General features: G+C 58.6%; 9 protein-coding genes across 9 annotated transcripts, besides 10 other annotated features; all 9 read left to right on the top strand.

The window, feature by feature from the left end:
• Positions 1-67: 67 nt before the first annotated feature.
• On the top strand, positions 68-1,060 carry Tco025E_01215 (actin; the record flags this gene model as incomplete). The annotated part of the gene is made up of 1 exon (XM_029368153.1): positions 68-1,060. The coding sequence occupies one exon, from the start codon at positions 68-70 to the stop codon at positions 1,058-1,060; it is 993 nt and encodes a 330-aa protein (XP_029231716.1).
• Positions 1,061-1,627: 567 nt separating this feature from the next.
• Positions 1,628-3,514, top strand: Tco025E_01214 (uncharacterized protein; the record flags this gene model as incomplete). The annotated part of the gene is made up of 1 exon (XM_029368152.1): positions 1,628-3,514. One exon carries the CDS (start codon positions 1,628-1,630, stop codon positions 3,512-3,514), a length of 1,887 nt encoding a protein of 628 aa, XP_029231715.1.
• A 279-nt stretch (positions 3,515-3,793) lies between these two features.
• Positions 3,794-3,810: a microsatellite.
• A 103-nt stretch (positions 3,811-3,913) lies between these two features.
• Tco025E_01213 (ubiquitin carboxyl-terminal hydrolase) lies at positions 3,914-4,846 on the top strand (the record flags this gene model as incomplete). The annotated part of the gene is made up of 1 exon (XM_029368151.1): positions 3,914-4,846. The coding sequence occupies one exon, from the start codon at positions 3,914-3,916 to the stop codon at positions 4,844-4,846; it is 933 nt and encodes a 310-aa protein (XP_029231714.1).
• Positions 4,847-4,941: 95 nt separating this feature from the next.
• Positions 4,942-4,974: a microsatellite.
• Positions 4,975-5,469: 495 nt separating this feature from the next.
• Positions 5,470-5,503: a microsatellite.
• Positions 5,504-5,558: 55 nt separating this feature from the next.
• On the top strand, positions 5,559-7,097 carry Tco025E_01212 (putative protein kinase; the record flags this gene model as incomplete). Its single annotated transcript, XM_029368150.1, has 1 exon — positions 5,559-7,097. One exon carries the CDS (start codon positions 5,559-5,561, stop codon positions 7,095-7,097), a length of 1,539 nt encoding a protein of 512 aa, XP_029231713.1.
• A 57-nt stretch (positions 7,098-7,154) lies between these two features.
• Positions 7,155-7,188: a microsatellite.
• A 20-nt stretch (positions 7,189-7,208) lies between these two features.
• Positions 7,209-7,255: a microsatellite.
• A 64-nt stretch (positions 7,256-7,319) lies between these two features.
• Positions 7,320-7,343: a microsatellite.
• Positions 7,344-7,388: 45 nt separating this feature from the next.
• On the top strand, positions 7,389-10,520 carry Tco025E_01211 (uncharacterized protein; the record flags this gene model as incomplete). Its single annotated transcript, XM_029368149.1, has 1 exon — positions 7,389-10,520. The coding sequence occupies one exon, from the start codon at positions 7,389-7,391 to the stop codon at positions 10,518-10,520; it is 3,132 nt and encodes a 1,043-aa protein (XP_029231712.1).
• Positions 10,521-10,547: 27 nt separating this feature from the next.
• Positions 10,548-10,581: a sequence feature (GA-rich).
• Positions 10,582-10,641: 60 nt separating this feature from the next.
• Positions 10,642-10,669: a microsatellite.
• Positions 10,670-10,917: 248 nt separating this feature from the next.
• Positions 10,918-11,736, top strand: Tco025E_01210 (ubiquitin-activating enzyme; the record flags this gene model as incomplete). The annotated part of the gene is made up of 1 exon (XM_029368148.1): positions 10,918-11,736. One exon carries the CDS (start codon positions 10,918-10,920, stop codon positions 11,734-11,736), a length of 819 nt encoding a protein of 272 aa, XP_029231711.1.
• Positions 11,737-11,919: 183 nt separating this feature from the next.
• Positions 11,920-11,956: a microsatellite.
• A 79-nt stretch (positions 11,957-12,035) lies between these two features.
• Tco025E_01209 (uncharacterized protein) lies at positions 12,036-13,064 on the top strand (the record flags this gene model as incomplete). Its single annotated transcript, XM_029368147.1, has 1 exon — positions 12,036-13,064. One exon carries the CDS (start codon positions 12,036-12,038, stop codon positions 13,062-13,064), a length of 1,029 nt encoding a protein of 342 aa, XP_029231710.1.
• A 377-nt stretch (positions 13,065-13,441) lies between these two features.
• Tco025E_01208 (uncharacterized protein) lies at positions 13,442-14,137 on the top strand (the record flags this gene model as incomplete). The annotated part of the gene is made up of 1 exon (XM_029368146.1): positions 13,442-14,137. The coding sequence occupies one exon, from the start codon at positions 13,442-13,444 to the stop codon at positions 14,135-14,137; it is 696 nt and encodes a 231-aa protein (XP_029231709.1).
• Positions 14,138-14,396: 259 nt separating this feature from the next.
• Positions 14,397-14,492: a microsatellite.
• Positions 14,493-14,603: 111 nt separating this feature from the next.
• Tco025E_01207 (putative leucine-rich repeat protein (LRRP)) lies at positions 14,604-17,681 on the top strand (the record flags this gene model as incomplete). Its single annotated transcript, XM_029368145.1, has 1 exon — positions 14,604-17,681. One exon carries the CDS (start codon positions 14,604-14,606, stop codon positions 17,679-17,681), a length of 3,078 nt encoding a protein of 1,025 aa, XP_029231708.1.
• Positions 17,682-17,687: the final 6 nt, after the last annotated feature.

Raw genomic sequence — 17,687 nt, 5'->3', positions numbered from 1 at the left:
CAGCAGCGTGGCGCCGGTGGGGCCTCCTCCGGCGCCATTTGTGGTGGGCGCGGAGGCCCTTCACGAGATGCACCGGGCAACGCTGCACCACCCCGTTCAGCACGGCATCGTGGAGGACTGGCCCAAAATGGAGCAGATCATTCACCACACCTTCGCGGAGTTTGACTTGGACCCGGCGGAAACGTCGCTTGTCTGCACGGAGCCGCTATTCACCCCCAAACAGAACTCCGAGCAGATGGCCGAGGTGTTGTTTGAGGCCTTTGGTGTACCTTCACTTGCGCTTGTCTCCTCGGGCATGTGTGCCCTGTACTCCAGCGGGCGTACAACAGGCGTCGTTCTGGACTCGGGCGCTGGGGTGACGCAGGTGACACCGGTGTACGACTCGTACATCATACGTAATGCGGCAAGTCGCTTTAACCACGGCGGTCGCGAAGTAACGGAGCACCTACGCACCCTGCTCTTTGAGCGTGGGCTGAACTTTGCTTCGCCGCAGGACTGGCTATCGGTGAGGCGTATCAAGGAAACCCTTTGCTACGTCTCCTCCTTGTACGAAAAGGAACTTCAAGAAGGGGAGGAAGAGTTGCACCTATTTTCCCTGCCAGATGGACAGGAGGTTTGCGTAGGAAAAGAGGCTTTTCGGGCGCCAGAAATTCTTTTTTCTCCATGGATCACAATGTCGGAGCTGCCCTCCATGTCTGAATTTGTCGTGACTGCCGTGAAGGGTTGCGGCATTGACATTCGCAAGGATTTGCTCTCCAGCATCATTCTCAGTGGCGGGAATACCATGTTCAAGGGGTTTTCCTCACGGCTGGCGGGCGAGGTATTGAAGGAGTTCCCCGGCCTCTTTGGGAGCGCCAAGGTGATCGCTGCCGCCGATCGCCAGTACAGTGCATGGTCGGGCGCAAGCGTCTTGGCGGGGCTTGCATCCTTTGCAGACCACCTGTTGACGCGGGACACCTTTGAGGAGCACGGGCCTAGCATCGTCCACAACTACAGTCGTAGCGCAACGTTGGGCGTGGAAGGCAGCGAGAACGGAAATGCTCCTGAGGAAGTGCCGTAAGCACGCAGAAGAAGGCCGAAAAAGCGGGAGGTGGGTGGAAGTACTTGACGCACGGTTGCACCTTGCTCCCCACACATGCACAACACCAACAAGGATTGTCCCTTCCCAAAGATGTCTCGTGTTTGAACAGTTCTAACAAGAACTGTTGGTAATGGGTCTTTGCTCCGTCGTGACTGCTTGCTATTATTATTATTATTATTATCGATGCTTTTTCCACATTATTGATATTTTTTTTTCTGATTACCTCACTTCATTTCGTTGAATGTTGGCCTGTTTTGAATTATTATTTTTGTTATTATTATTTGTTTTATTCTACTTGTGCCTGTTTTTACTTATTATTATTGTTTGGTGCGGAGCCAATGTCTAAATGAGAGGGACTGCGTGGGAAGCTCACGTCGGTCTCATCTTCCTCCTTTCCTTCTCTCTGTGGATATACGTTTCCCCATTGCCGTGAGGTCTGAGCGTGTGTCTTGTGTCGAATACTAAAAGATGCTTGCTGGTGGCAGTTTCGGAGCGAGATGGAGAGACGTGTGCGCGTTGTCTTTCGGCTTCTACTGCTGTGTGTGAATGTCTGGTGAACGCCCTTCCCTCCTCCACCGTGCCTCCTCGTCCCTTCACACGTCTTCTGCGCGTTTCCGCTCCGCGGAAGGCTTGCACCTTGCCATGGCTGAGCTTGTGGTGTTCGAGAACCATGACGTGTACTTGGAGCACCCGGCCCGAGCCAAGGTCCCGCGGGAGATAGACACCTTGGAGCGCTTCTTAGGATTCGTCTCGGCACATATAGCGGCCTTTTCTGGCGACGCAACCGCCGCCGGTCGCTACCGCTTTGTGTATTCGTTGAAGGGAAGGCCCCTGTGGCGTGTGGCAGACTGCCTTGCGGCCGCTGAGGTGGTTGTGAGCTGCACGCCAGGCTTCCTCCAACGGAAACGCGGCACTGGCCCACCTGCGCAGTCTGGGAAGCCGAGCTGCGCCGCGGGGGTGTTGACGCCCACTCCTCTCCTTGACGCTTTGACGTCTGCTAGGACTGCCGCTTCTTCGTCGTCTGCGGCAGCGGGGTCCGCGAGGGAGGCATTCCTCCCGCATGAGGTGAACCCCAACAGGGATGACATCTCCGAACGCGCGGCGAGAGGGGACGCCAGGGTGCGGGGCGGCGGAGGCGCCGGGTTGGGCTCCGCCGTCTTATTTGTTGCTGGGCGGCGTGTGGTGCTGCCGCCGCTTCCCCGCTTAGTTGACCCGGCATTGGGCGCCGCAACAGAGATGCGGCACACCGAAAGGGTTGCCGCAGTGCGTGTGCTGCTTTCGTTGAAGCTTCTTGGGCGCCCCTTCCCGGAGGGTGCGCTGCTCTTTCGCGAGGAGCTGCAGGCGCGTCTTGGACCCGTGGTTGAGCGGGCAACCTCGGGGGCTGAGGAGGCCGCGGCTCGCGTGGTTGTGGAGGGCCCAGCAAAGAGTGGGGTGTCGACAACTCTTGCGTATTGTTGCTACATGGCGGCCTCTGAACCGAGCGGTCGGCTGCTTGGATGTCTCTTTCTGCCTCTCAACTTCGAGCTCCTCTTTGACGGCGCGTGGCTCCAGGAGTCGCGTGGAGAGAACTCACATGCCCGAGGACCATCTGTGAACACTGACAGACCGCAAGCACTGCTGCTGGACGTTCCCTTTTTCTTCCTGACGTTGGTGCGGGCAGTGGTTGATGCCGCGGTGGCTCAGCGGCCCTCTTTGCGGGACCACAGTCAAGTTCTCATGAAGGCATGGGAGCAACTTGTGACGCGGGACGGAGCTGACGCGCCCGAGTTTGGTGACCCGCGCTTGGCGCAAGTTATCGGTCACCGGGCGATTTACGAGTGGGAGGCGTTCGCGGCAGCCGCTGTGCAGGTCCTGCGTGCAGTTAAAGATTCCCCGCAGGATATGCAGCTGCGAGACGCCTTTATTGAAACGGTTTTGGTAAGGTTTGTTTTCCACGTCGCGTCGGCACTCCGCTTCTCTGGCGTGGTTTATGTTCTTGACGGCCTTCGGCTTCTCGCGGGTGTCTTGCGGCATCGCATACGGCGAACGTTGGGCGACGCGGGGGTGTTTCTCCGGTGTCTCACACAGCATCGCTGGGGACATGTCTTTGCTGGCGTGGACACCCTTGCATTTCCGCCTTCGACTGTGCTTTTCCCTGTGCCGTTTCAATGTGTGCGGCTTCTCCACTTGCTTTCACCGGAGTTGCTTATCAGGCGTTACGGCTACCCAGTGACTATTTACTGCGGCGGTGAACGGTTCCCGCTGCAGTTGCTCATGGGCGCCCCTGGTTACCTGCGGGCCCTACAGGCCCTGCTGGACGCGCATGCCTGGACGCCGGCGGATCACGAAGAAGAGATGCGCTACGCCCTACGAGTGGAGGACGTCGACGTTCTCCACTCTCTTCGAAGGCTCAGAAAGGTGCTTCAACTAGAAGCTCAGCTTAGAATAGACTGATGTCGTCGACATGGGCCATTGTTCTTTATACCTATGCATATATACATAAATTTCACTCTAGCTTATTTATTCATTCCCCACGCCGGAAGGTGTTTTATGCGCTTCTCCTTCTGCCTCTCGGTGCGCGGCTGCGCCAGTGTGTAACGACGTTTGCTACGAGTTCCCTTGCCATCTGCATTCGTTTTTCTCACCTTGCTTCACCACCTGAAGATTGTCGTCGGTGTTGTGTTGCTGTTTTTTGTTTGCTTATTTGTTTCGATCTAGTCGTACTGAGTGAAGGTGTGTGTGTGTGTGTGCAGCATACAGGTCCCGCAGCGCAGTTTCACGCAGGCGAAGCTGCCTTCACGCACGCTATAAACGCGAGCTAGAGGGGGAGCGAGGGTGAGAGGGGCGCGCAAGATGCCTAGTTGGTGCCTCATTGAGAGCGACCCGGCCGTGTTCACGGAGTTGCTCGACCGCTTCGGTACCCGCGGCGTTGCGGTGGAAGAAATGCTGGGGCTCGAGCCCGAGTTTCTGCGCCAGCACACGAACGTCTACGGGCTTATTCTGCTCTTCAAGTGGAAGTCGGGGAAGTCCCCGGTGCCGGACGGGGTGGTGGTGCCTGACGCCCCCGTCTACTTCGCCCGGCAGACCGTCAATAACGCCTGCGCCACCCTCGCGCTGGTGAACACGCTTCTTAACTACGGTGATCGCATTCAACTGGGTGATGCGCTTAGCAATCTCCTGGAGTTTACGCGGGACATGAACGCCTATTTGCGTGGGACGCAAGTCACGGAGAGCGAAGTGTTGCGCGAGGCCCACAACTCGTTTGCCCCAACCGAACTTTTCATGCTGGACGGCCAGTCACCCGACGCCAGCGACGTCTATCACTTTGTCTCGTTTGTGTATAAAAACGGGTCCATTTGGGAGCTGGACGGTTTGCAGGAGGGGCCCATCCTCGCCGCAGACGCCACAGATGCAAACTACAAGGAGAAACTGGTGGAGGTGGTGCAAAAACGCGTGATCGACAAGAGCGCTGCGGATACGACGGGCACAGGCCAAGGCATCTCCTTTTCGCTCATGGCCGTGGTCGACGATAGGTTGTTGCAGCTGGAGAAGGAAATTGAGGCGGCAAAGGCGCGTGAGGAGCCAACCGTGTACCTCGAGGAGCAGTTGGGGCAGTTGCGGTTGCAGCGTGAAAAGGGCCGTGTGGAGAATCAGCGGCGGCGTCACAATTACGTGCCCATGATTGTGGAGCTGCTGAAGGCACTGGCGGAGAAGGGCAAGTTGGAGGGAATTGTGGAGGAGGTGTTGGCGAAGAAGGCGACGGCGACATCCAGCGATCGTTCATAACTCTCTCACACACACGCACAGAGAACACCTGCCACAGGGAGGAAGAAACGAACATGAAAAAAAATATATATATATGAGTTTCAGCGGTGGTGTCTTATATATACATATATATATATATATGCACATATGCGTGGGTGCCTTTCTTCGTTTTGCTTTACTGTTTTTTTTTTACTGCAGGATCGTTAGAGAGATTATTTTTTTTTTTTTCTTTCTCTCCTCCACTTCAATGTGTCGTGAGAGGTGTGACTCGCTTGCTGCGCCTGCGCTGCTTCTGCCAGTTGCCATTTGTTGGGTTCGCCCTGCTTAACGAAAAAAAAAAGAAAAAGAAATGAATTTGTCTCTATTTCTCTACTAACTTCGTTTTTTTTTTCCTTTTTTATTTTGGTGTGTGTGTGTGTGTATTCTTCCCTCCTTCCCTACTGCTATGAACCTGTGCGCGCATGCGAATGGTGGCGGTGTTGTTGCGTCTTTGGCGCTATTACCGCTTCTGCGTGATTTTTTTCCCCTAAAAAGTTGTCTTCGAGGCTCACGTTCTGTTCGCCGGCTTCTGCGTTCCCCCGCACCTTGTTGCACGCCAGAGGGGAGGAGCAGGGGGCGGGGCGGGACGCGGTAATTATGATTGTTTTGCCTTCGTCCTTTTCCTTTTCCTTTTCCTTTCCGACACGCGCGTCCGTGGCGCAGCTGCAGCGTAGCTATTCCCCAGATACACAGCATGAGTGCTTCGGGCGGGTTCGGTAATGGGCGCTTTGCGCGGGGGAAGCGGGCCCGCGAGGGCGCCAACGCCGCCGCCTCGGCGGGGAGCAATCCGCCGCAGAGGGCGCGGCCAAATGGTCCACCGGAGTATTACCTGCAGGTGCGCCAGGTGGTGTTTCGCGTGCTGCAGGAGCACGCCGGTGCTGCTGCGATGCTGACGCGGGGGAAGCTGGTCGCGTCACTCTGCGACGCCTGCGACGCCGTGGCGCGCCAGGAGCCGCTGGAGGCCCCGCTGGACCTCGCCATGCTGAGAAAAGGCGTGGACGAGTGTTTGCACGGGGCCAGTGGATCGGAGGTGGACACGACACAACTCGACGCCATCGCGGAACTCCTCACCTCGGGCTTGGCGAAGGTGGTGCCGAAACTGCCGCCGCCGACGGTGTCCGAGGAGACGCCGGAGGACGGCACGCGCCCCGCAAAGAGACAACGTGGGGCGGCGTCGTTGTACGCCGTGCTGCAGGACTACCGGTTTCTTGCCGAGGAGTCGGAGGAGACGGAGACGGCACAGGTGCGTGGCAGTATTTTTCCAACAACGCCCGTACTTCCCAGCGTGTTTGCGGAAAGTGCCGTCTGTTCTGTGAATTGCGTGACGTTTGAGCGTCTTCCCATGAAGTACTACGCCCCAGAGGAGATGAAGCGGCAGCTGGAAGCAATCTGCACGCGAATACCCAATGCGTTCTTCCTTAACGTACATTGTATTCCGGGCGAGGGGTGCGCTGTTGTCTCCTTCAACAGCAATGAGACTGCGGCCGCTGTCATGTTTATGGTGAACTCGGCGAATGCCACCGGCGCTGCTGGGGGTAACATCGCTCCCGTTAAAGTGAACGTGGTCCCAGCCACGGAGGCGCATCAGCAGCTGTTGTGGGGGCCGTTAGTGGAGCGGGTGAAGAAATTGGAAGAGGAGTGGCGTGTTTGGCACACCAAATATGTGGCACATCCGCCCCACGCGATTCGTCAGGCGTGGTCGACCGCAAGGGCCAAGGGACTGAAGTTGGAGCAGGAGCTGCGGCAGCTGGCCTCCGATGAGGCGATCAAAGACGGCGCGGAGTTGGGGGCTACAGGAACGGCAGCCTCGCCCTCAGAGGAGCAGCTACGCAGGAAACTGCAGCTTCTGCAGGAACGGTTGGGGTGCAAGCAGATCATTGACCAGGCGGAGGGGCAGATGCGGGAGTTGTATGGGGAGGCCTACGCACAGCATCTTACCACAGGTCCCACAGAGGCGACGTATTCGACTAGCAAGGCCAACGTGTCGAATCACCGCAGGCTTCTCTTCGTTACCGATCTGCCAGGCGGGCTGGACGACGCGGAGCTGTTGCAGTTCTTTCGCATCATCGGTCTGCAGCCCGTACACATCTGGCGCGACCCCGCTAAGGAGACCTCCATTTGTGTGGAGGTGCCCAGCGTGGGGCACAGTTTTGCCGTTCTGCGGCAGCTGGACGGGTCAGGGATGCGTTTTTGTGGGGCGTATTTCTCCCGTGAACGCGTTGTTGCGGCGTAAAAGGGTGAAGGTGAGCTGCGGTGCTGCTGGCACCACCACCACCGCCGCCGCCGTTACTGTTGTTGTTATTGTTGTTGTTGTTCTTTTTTGTCCCGTCTTCGTTATGGCTGTTGTGTGCCTGCGCGCGCGAGTGCGAGCGTGTGCGCATGTGCTTGTGCTTTTTGTGTCCACTGCGGTGCCTGCCAACTCTGCGTGCCTCGCCGCGGTGGGCAGTCGGACGCTCTCCTTTTCCTCCTCCTCCTCCTCTTTCATTTCCTTTTCTCCGTTTGCCTGCTCCTGCTGCCGCTGTCAATGCGCAGATGCGTTGACGACACAACGGCGGCTCCCATCGTGCGTCGGCATCCGCGGCAGCAGCAACAGCAGCGGCATTTGCTGTCGCTCCTCCGGCGATGTGGAACTTCGGCGAGAGAGGCAAGTAGCTCCCACGTCGTTGCGCCGCATCGAGTCGCGTGCGGGCCCTGCGCGGGTGCCCGTGTCGGAAGCAAAGGTGGGCGTGACGCACTGACTTCGCTGCGTGGCCCCAACACAATACTTCGCACGAGGCGATGGCTCAACGCGGATACCAACCGCTACCTGCAGGAGCAACAGGAATATATCCCCGCAGTCCGTGAAGCTGCGGAGGAGCTTCTCACACGTCTGGAACCACTGCAAGACCACATACCGATAGAGATGGAGCGGTTTTTTCGCGCCCTTCACGCCGACGCACTTGTTGCGCTTTTTGAGTACTTTGTGACGTATCGTCCCCGCAGTCTCTTTCGCTCCTTGCGCGACGGGGAGGGCTGCGGTTGCGAGGCCTCACCCCTCTGCGAGCTTCTCCTGGCGGCCCTGGCTGAAAGGAGTGTGGAGTTGTCCTCCAAGCACGTGGCATTTATTGGGGCACTTTATAGCGCGTCTGGCGTGGAAGCCCGGCTATTTCCGTTCATCCTGTACCACGCTCGGCATTCGCTGCGGCGAACACAGGCGGTACAGGCGCTGCGCACAATTTCTGTCATGAGCTTCCACGCGGTGGACACGTTGAGGTTTGGGCCCAGGCATCCACTGCTTGGGGCCGCCACCAGCGGCACCCCGCTGCTTACCTCCGCGCTGAGTTCCGTGATGGTGCGATGCATGGAACTTGAACAGACGCACGAGGGGTACGACACGCGGAGTCTGCTCTCGCAGGCGCTCATGCGACACTACAGCCGTGTTCAACCAGACGTTCGTGCGGCATGTCTCTGGTGGGTACGCAGGGGCCTTCACAAAAGCAACGGCATCTCTCACTCAGCGGTGCTGGAGGTGAGGCTCGATGACGCCCCGTTGCCGGCTGACGCCTTTTCCGCCATGGAGGCGGCCAGCCGTTCCTTAACTCTACCTGCGTTTGACAGCGCCCACCTTCGTTTGCTCCTCAAGAAGGATTCAGCAGTTGACTCCAGCTGGCGTGCGTCTACTAGTAGAGCCGCGTATCCGGCTGCCACTGAGCAGGGGGATCCTGCGCTCCTGCTGCATCAGCAGCTGCCGACGTTGCAGCGGCTTCACGGCGAAGTCAAGCTTTTGGCGCTGGAGACGCTGTCGCGGCGGGTGTTGGAAATTACCCAGCTGGACGCCGTGGTGGGGTTAGCAGAAGGCGTTCTGCGGTATTCTCCGTCGTTGTCTGAAGTTGTCATGCATCGCCTGCTCCAGCTCGCCTGCCTCGATAGCGCAGGGGCCACGGCGGTGTCGACGCTGACGGCCATGCATCGACTACTGCCACACGTCGACGTGATGGGGGTAGTGGAAGGTGCCATGATGTGCGGCGTCTGCACGAGCGCCTTGGCAGGCCGGCGCGCGGGCGTTAAACCCGCGACCGCTCCTCCACCGGACTCCCTTGTGAAGTGTTTGGCGATGCATCTTCCCTCGAGTCTTCTCCCTGCGCTGTTCCATCGCCTGTGTCGCCAACGGGAGCTGGCGGCATTCCGTTTGCCCCCATTTGTGCTCCGCGTGCTGCTGCAGGCGCTCGAATACACCAATGCGGACTCTCTCTCCTGCGAGGATGCGACGTGCATTCAGGCGTTTATTCGGCAAGAACGGCGCAAAGCTCTGCCGCATTTCAGGCCCACGCTAGCACCGAACCCGAACGAGAAGGCAGAGATGGGAATGGAAAGGGGCGAGGACAAATTGCTTGCAGCCATCGACGCGTGTGCCATGTTGCACTGCCGCAGCTCGAATGGCAGTGGTGACGTGTCGCTCCAGTTACCACCGACGTCGACCAACCCGGCCACCGAAAGCTGCAAGGCGGCTGGTGCAGCCAAGGCGGCCCTTGCCTCCCTCTTTGGGGTGCGGGCCACAACACTGGTGACGACCGAGGCTGCGGTGCGGGAGCGTACATCTCTTGCCTGGCTGTACGCCATTTACCGCATGTCAGTATCCATCATGTGTGAGCTGGAGGCTCTCGCAACGCTGGCGCTACGCCAAGGGGCCCAGCTTCGCCTCAACGAGCGACAACGAACGCTTGTGGAACTTTCTGAGTCGGTTGACGAGAATCTTATGCTTCCAGACGTGAATCGGCAGGTTTCGGCCGGCAACATGAACAAGGATGCATTGCGTGCATGCATTGAGGAATGGTTGTTGAATAAGGAGACGAGCGGCCAGGCACTTCAGCGATTGGTTGCGTTGCTGGAGAAGGAAGACGTGGCGTTGGCGCCGTTCCTTTGCTACGCCGCCATCGCACGCCACGATGTTACCGCGATAAAAGAGCTGCGGCTACGAGCACCCGCAGCTAGTGCCATTTTCTCTCGTGAAGGCTCACTCGACAGCGCGGGGATGTATGCAATGCCTTTGCGTTCTGCTGCACCTTGTGCGGCCACTGCGGATAGCGCGGCGGTCGTGTCCGTTGAGGCTGCAGCCGTCGAGTGTCACAGTACCACGTCTCGTGGCGTGGCCTGCGGCGGTGGCGGTGCTAGTATTGCGGTCACCAACCGAGGAGGGAATGGCTGTGATGGCGCCGCTGCGGACGCGGACCCAAGACAGGGCTCTCATATGCCCGATCTGACGACTGCCGCCGCTTTTGTCCTTCGTTTCGCGGAGGAGCATTGGGGGGATAAGGCGCCTGCCGGTGTTGATGCGGCACGCCTCTGGGCTCAGGTGGATCTGCTTCTGCTGACGAAGGATTTCGCTCGCAAGTTAGAGTTCTACGAGGCGGTGTTGCGGTTGTGTCAAAAGGAACGACTGGCGGGATTTGCGGGGCGGGTGCCTGCTGCCGTTCATCGCGAGGTGTTTGCCGCGATAGGAGGAAAGGGTCTCTGGGCGCAGGGGCTGGACCTTCTCCGCCTCGCCGAGAGCGGTTCAGGGGGGATGCGTGTTCCTCTGCAGGCCTATCAACAGGTCATGCGGGCCTGCTTGATGCATCGCGTTCCTGTCCCTGCCTTTCTGCGTGAGAAGAGCAAAGGCACCGTGTCGGTGGAGTGACTACTGCTGTCTGCGGTTACTTCCTTGCTCGCTCACTCTCTATCTCTCCCTTTCACTCTCTTGTTATGGACCTCTTTACACTTGTGCCGCTGTCGTTGGTTTACTCGTTTGTTTCTTTTACTGTGTGTGTGTGTGTGTACGCGTGGTGTCGTCCTTGTTCCCTCGTCCTGTCGGATGCCGCTGCAGCTCACACGCCTCCCTCCCCGTGGCGCAGTGGACGGAGGTCGAGTGTGTGATTCCTCGTGAGCGTCGGGGTTGGAGGTCTGCTTGAATGGACTGCCGCTTCCTCATTTGTTTGCAACGCATATGTCTGCTTCCCTTTCTCCTCCTCCTCCTTTTGCCTCGTTGCCGCGGCGGGGCAGTGTCGTATGCCCGGTGCGGGGCAGCGGCGGGAAGGATGTTGAACGCGGCCATTTATGAGAGGACGCAAATTCTGATTGGGGACGACGGGGTGCGGAGGCTGCAGGGGGTCAACGTCTTCCTCGCGGGCGTGGGCGGCGTGGGCGGCCACTGCGCTGAGGCGCTGGTGCGGGCCGGGGTGGGGCACATCACCGTCTGCGACCACGACGTTGTCTCTGCCACCAACAAAAACCGCCAGCTTGTGGCGCTTGACAGCACAATCGGCGAGAGCAAAGTGGAGGTGCTGGCGCGCCGCCTGCAGGACATCAACGTCCACTGCCGCGTGACCGCCCTCGACGCTCTGCTTCTCCCGGAGGACATGGAGGACATCTTGACGCGGCAGCGCTACCACTACGTAGTGGACTGCATTGACAGCGTGGAGTGCAAAGTGGCCCTCCTTGCCACCTCTGTGCGGCTCGGGTTGCAGACCTTCTCCTCCTGCGGCGCGGGCGGCCGTCTCGACCCGTCACTCGTCTCTGTTGGGGACCTCTTTGAGACGGAGAACGACGCCCTCGCCCGCTGCTGCCGCGCCGAGCTGCGAAGGCGTGGCGTTGGCCCCGGCAAGGTTGTCGTCGTGCATAGCAAGGAAAAGGGCCTGAGGCCGCTGGCGCCGCAGCGGCAGGAGTGCGGCGGGCGAGACCGCGCTATAAACGGAACGATTAGTTACATGCCGCCGCTCTTTGGTCTTCTGCTCTCCGCCGCGGTGGTCCGACACGCACTGGACCCGGCGAGGGCGCAGCGGGAGGCGCAGCGTCGTCTGAAGCGGGCGAGGAAGGAAGATGCACGACGAGGGAAGAAGCCGCGTCCGGGGCCGTGATGCGCCGCGCAGCAATGAAAAGGCCGGACCCAACAGGGACTCTGTGAAGATGAGTTCATTTCCCTAATTTAATTTGTTGCCCTCGTTGCTTTCCGGCCCGGTTGGGTGGAGCACCTCTCCCTGTTGCTTCTGCCGCTTGCTTGCTCATGTACAGAGTGGTCTTTTATATATATATATATTTGGTCTCTCTTTCTTTCTTTCTTTCTTTGCTTCTCTTCCTCCGGCACAAAAAAAACGCACACATATATATATGTGCATATGTGGCAAGAGAGACGCGAGTTTATTGCGAGCCAAAGTGAATGACGACGTTGTCGCTTGCCGAGGCCTGGGGCGACGGCGGTGAGAAGCTGCAGGGGCAGCTGCCCCAACGCCAGCGAAACATTTGGGGGCGTCTTGTTATTGCGGAGGTGCCGTACCCCGTCATTGCGGCGGACGATGTCGTGATTTGTCTGTATGCCAACCGTCTTTTGTTTCGTGTGTCCTCCTCGGCGTTTACCGTCACCGTCTTCCTGCGGGACATTATTCGCATCGTCAGCTTCATGGAGCGGGGCAGCATTGAAATGGAGGTTGCCCGTGCGAATGGAGGCCACCGGGCGTACATTGTCATCCTGCGGGAAGTGGATGCAGCCCTCATGCTCTACGACGTGCTTCTCTCGCTGCTGCCGCCGCACGTGAAGGACAGCTCGGTTGGCCTCCCCCCCTCGCAGCCGGCGTACGCGACCGACTACCCCTTTGCCCTCATGTCGCCAAGCATGATGGCGGCTTCCGGCTTCTACGAGCTTTACCCGCGCACTGGCGCGGCAATGCATGCGACCGCCCTGAAAGAGGAGGAGGTTTCAACGCGGCTCTTCCCTCCCTCCGGGACGCAGCCCCTGCAGATCTCCTCTGGGCGTTTGTCGTCTTCGTCGTTGTCGGCGCCCGCGGCTGCAGCAGCGACATCAACCGCCCAAGCACGGCAGCGAGAGCGGCAATCAGAGTTGCGAGAGACGTCCCAGAACGACGGCGGCACCCCACTGCTTCTTGGCGCCTATTCAGTAGGCGTCGAGGCAGTTGCGAAGAATGAAGAAGCCGCGGTGGACGCTGTGGATGAAAATAATCCACTGGATGACCCGCACCTCCCAGCGTACCATGCTGGGAGTGAGCTGCGGCCATGCGCTGAGGGCAATGCGGGGGATATGAGGGCAGCTGCAACTGTCGCTGCCGCTGCCACGTCGCTGTCGTGGGGCAACCGAGAGGCAACGGACACCCTCGCGCCCATTCCGCGTGGTTCCAACGTCAGTGTCCATGGCCGTGCCACGCTGGGGCCCCTCTGCAGTATCTGCCAATGAGCAGAAGTAAAACTTGCAGGTCAACTGGGGCGCATCCAACTTTGCCTCTGCCGTGGAAGGGAAGGTATTTTTTTTATTTGTGTGTATACACGTCTTCATTTATATTGTTATTTTTTACTTATATATCGACATTATTTTGAGTGTGCGTTTCGATTTCCCTTGGCCGTCTGCTCCGCTTACGGTGGTTAATGTTGAAGTTGCTCGACAGGTTCAAGCAGGACTTCCTTCTGTTTTTCTGGAGGTTGTGGTTTCGTTGCCCTTTTTTTTTGTTTGTTATTGTTGTTAGTACTACTTTTTTTGTGCTGTCATTCATCATCAACGTACACCGAAATATATATATATATACACAGACACACACAGCGACTCGAGGAGCTGGAATGTCTTGGGACAAGCTGCTGGGGCTGCGTCTCGTGCTGGGGGCTCTGCTGTGCGTTGCCGCATCCTCCGCCTACGGTCAAATGCCAACATTCATCAACGCGGGGGAGGGCGGGTGGGGCGCTCCCACCGAGACGCAGCTGGGCGAGGAGGACGCCGTCGTGAAGGCGTTGCCGGACCCCGACGCGCCTGGGTTTTACCTACCGCTGAAGTGCTCCGCGTGCGGCGCCATTGTGGAGCACGCCGTTCACCTCCTCGCCCCCGTCGTGGAGCAGCACTTGGTGCGTCGGGAGCGGGAGACGCGGGCCGGCGGCAAACCCCCACACCGACTCCAACCGAAGGAGATTGAGACAGTGGACGCGTTCGAGCAGCTCTGTCGTGAGGTTCCCGTCCTCTACGGCTTGGAGATGAAGAGTGGCACGGTGCCCTCACTCTTTTTTAGCAAAAGTGACATGATTAACCGCGTCCGTGGCGGGTGGATGCAGTACTTTCTCGCCTCCACTTGTGAGGAGCTGCTTGATGAGCAAGAGGAAGAGCTGGTGGCCGCCGTCTTCGCCGCGGCGGAGGAGGGCGGGATGGTCGGCCTCCCTACGAAGGTGCGGGAGGCTGTGTGTACGAGGTGGAAGAGAAGCTCAAAGGGGTGCGACAAGCACGGCCTGCCGATTGACCCGAGATCAGGGGATTCCTCCGACCTCTAAAGGAGGGGCGCTGCGTGGACGACGAAATCGACGATATGGGCGATCTTCTTCCGCCTTGCCGTCTTACCGGTGTGTGTGCGTTTGTCGTTCGGTTGCGTTTCCTCGTGCGTCCGAGTTGGCGATGATGCCCTCTTTGCCTTTGCCCCCCATGAGCCGGATGAAGCTCCCCGTGCGGCGTGTTCCGGTGGTGTGCCGCCGCACGGAGAGCTTCACGGTGGCGTAAGGGGCCGTCAGGAGGTAAAGTTCTTCTGTGAGTGTCTTTTTTTTGTTGTGTGTGTGTGTTTTTCTGTTGTTTTTCTCGGTTTCCGTTTTGTGATCTTTTTTTTTGTTGTTGTTGCTGTTGTTACTGTTTTGTGTCACTGTATGCCCCGCGTTGTGCGTGTGCCACTCGCCCCTGTTCGCTTCTCTCCTCTCCGGCGGTGGCGGTGGCTGTGTGTGGGAGAACGGGGAAAGCGGAGCGCACGTCATGGCGGACGAACACGACGGCGCCACCGCGCGGCGCGACGAGATATCCTCCGCCGTCGTGGAGCACCTGCGCAGTGCCGTCCGACAGGCCATGAAGGACCAAGAAACGGCGGAGGTGGTGGAGCTTCTCTGCGAAAACAGCGGCTGGACGGTGGAGGACTTTCTTCAGGCGCCGCACGAGCTCAAAGCGCTGGAGGTGTTTCTGCTGTCGACCCCCGAACTCCCGCAGCTGCGCCTGTTTCCGTACCTCACCGTCGTGAAAATCATCCACGTCGGACTGGAGAGCATGCGGAGCCTCTCCTACCTGCACCACGTGGAGGAGCTCTGGCTGAATGAAAACAACATTCGCAGGATCGAGGGGCTGCATCAGATGCAGCGACTTCGACGACTCTTTCTGCAGGGGAACCGGATCGAGACTATGAGTGACATCCCGCATCTCCCGCTGTTGCAGGAGCTGTGGCTGTGTGGAAACCAGCTACGCCACATCACGGGGTTGAACCTGTTGCCGGCACTCACATCGCTCTGGGTGGCGTCGAATCGTATTGCGACACTTGACAACGCCTTCACGGCCAGCATGGCAAGCATCGAGGAGCTGAATCTGTCAAGCAACAGAATTTACTTTTTGGGGCAACTCACGCATTTAGGGGTCCTCAAGTCGCTGCGCAGGGTGTGGTTCAGCGATCCAATGTACGGAGATGCCCCCATTTGTCACCTGAGCAACTACACCACATTTTCGCTGCGTCACCTGCTGCAACTGGAGCAGTTGGACGGCGTCGCCATCACCGCGGAGCAGCGCTCCCTCGCGATCTCTGTGTACGCAAAGAAGAGCATTTATTATAGCATGCGCCGGGCGATTCTTGACAGGAATGTTTCCATTCTTCTTGCGCGGATGCAACAAGAGGTCGAGGCGAAGCGCAATGTGGTACGTAAGGCTCTGCGGCAAATAAATTTGGAGATCACGGCGTTAAGTGAAGCTGCGCCCAACGGCTCCCCTGCAACCGGGGGAGCCACGGAGGAGGAACAGGGTCATGTGTCCAAACTGCGACAGGCACGGGATAGAGGCGAGGTTGAGCTGGAGGGTCTTGAGCGGCAGCTGTTGGATGCGCAGGAGCGCACTGGGTTTGAGTACGACAGCCTGCATGAGCGGCTGCTGCTGGAGCTCAATTCGTGCGGTAACATTCGCCTGGAGGAGGGGTCACCGGAGGATGCCTGGTGCGCCAATGCAAAGGAGTTAGTCGCCAGCCGGTTTGACGCAGCCCTCTACGAGAGTTTGGGGGTCACGGGTGTGAAGGTGAACCGAGTCTTTCGCATCATGTGCCAGGGCCTGCGGGAGCGCTTCGACAACCGAATGCGGGAGCTTGACGTCGATCTCGTAGACACCCGCAACCGTCGCGCGTTGGTGCGCCTCTTCAGTGCAGTGCCCAAAAACTTGACGGAGCAGCGGCGCTTTCTCCATGAGGTGATGATCAACGGCTTCAGTGGCCTCTACGCGGAGGACGACGGGGTGCCGCTCACGAATAGCCTGTACTACGCCGACCAGGAGCGTCTGATGTTGACAAAGACGAAGCACCGCGACGTGTACGGTGTCCGGGTGCCCCTCGAATCATTCTCTGGGCAGCTGGTCGTGTCCCGGCTTTTCTTAGGGAAGTGCGTGTCCGAGATGGGAGCCTCCCGCGAGCAGGAGGCCAACGGGGAGGTGCCGTTTATGAAGAGTGAACGGCGCCGATGCACACGGCGCCAGTACGGCGACGAGGTGTTCTCCATCTACCGCGCTGCCCCGCACGACGCCTCGGTGAAGGTGTGGCACATGTTTGAAAAGTCCCTGGTGTTGCCTGAGTACGTGATCGACTTCACGTACACCACGAAGCTGCATCGCCTTAATAGCCCCTTGCTCTCTGTCTACGACGATTTGGCCGCGCTCCGTGCACGCATTGAGAAAATTGTGCCGGAGGAGGCCCCAGATAGCGCTACCGACATACGGACGGTTGGGTACCCGTTGTTGTCCTTTTTACAGTGGCTGGACTCCGGCGCCCCGCACGTGTTTGCTAACGAAGAAACGGATAAAATGCTGCGCAGCGCCCAAGGGTTGCGTCAAACAAAGACGGTTGCATTTCAGGTCAGTGGTATTCTCACCAATGAACTGATTGAGGCCTACAAGAGTCATGTGTCACCCGCAGCTGAATCCCTCATGGTGTTGTGTGACATGTCGGGTCAGCAAATCACATGTATTCCGGCATCGCTTGCCACCACGAAGCTATGGGCGTCGCTAACGCATCTTTTTCTGCCGGACAATAAAATATCCTCTATAGCATGGGAGTCGCTGGCGCTTGTGGCGCCAGCCCTAGAAAAGCTAGACCTCTGTAATAACGTACTGAACAGTCTGGATTTTGCCGCTGCCCATTTTCCTGTGCTGCATTGGCTCTGTCTGAGTTTCAACAGGCTTCATGCGTTGGAGGACCTGCTTCCGCTTCGCGAGGGCCTGCCACGGTTGGAGTCCCTCGACATGGATCATAACCCCTGGATGGCGAACAAGCTGGCTGAGGTCTACTGTTTCGCTGTCTTGCCTCAGCTGCAGCATCTGAATGGGATTTCGCCCTCACGACATGCATCGCTGCTGCGTCGCCAGAAACGCACCTTTGCGATGGATCAGGGGATGCTGCAGTACATTGTTGCGGAGGAGCGAAGGCGGCAGACGCAGGATAATGTGGGCGTCTTTATGACCCAAACCGACCTGGACCAAATGAGTAGTGAGGATGTGGTTAAAATTGTCTCCTTCGAGGCGGTGTTTGCGGAGCTCATGGAGAAGACGGAAAAGGACCGCGCCTGCCTCGTCTCTGCCAACCGGGATCCACCCGCGCCGCCGCTGAGGAGTGTCCGCAGCTTTTGTTTTCGCTTCAGCCTGATGCGCGGCCTCGCGTGGCTGTCGCTGCTGCCCCAGCTGCGACACTTGTGTCTCCAGTCGCACGTGATTGAGGACCTGTCCCCTTTGGCGGAGCTGCGGCACCTCCGGACGCTGAACGTGAGCGGGAACTTGGTGAAGACGGCCAAGCCCCTCGCCGGACTGCGGCTGCTCTCCTAGATCTCT

This window comes from Trypanosoma conorhini (assembly GCF_003719485.1).
Source record: "Trypanosoma conorhini strain 025E chromosome Unknown Tco_14.4_contig_00037, whole genome shotgun sequence".
NCBI lineage: Eukaryota > Euglenozoa > Kinetoplastea > Trypanosomatida > Trypanosomatidae > Trypanosoma > Trypanosoma conorhini.
The sequence above is the reverse complement of the archived record's forward strand: the minus strand, read 5'-3'. Positions and strand labels throughout refer to the sequence as shown.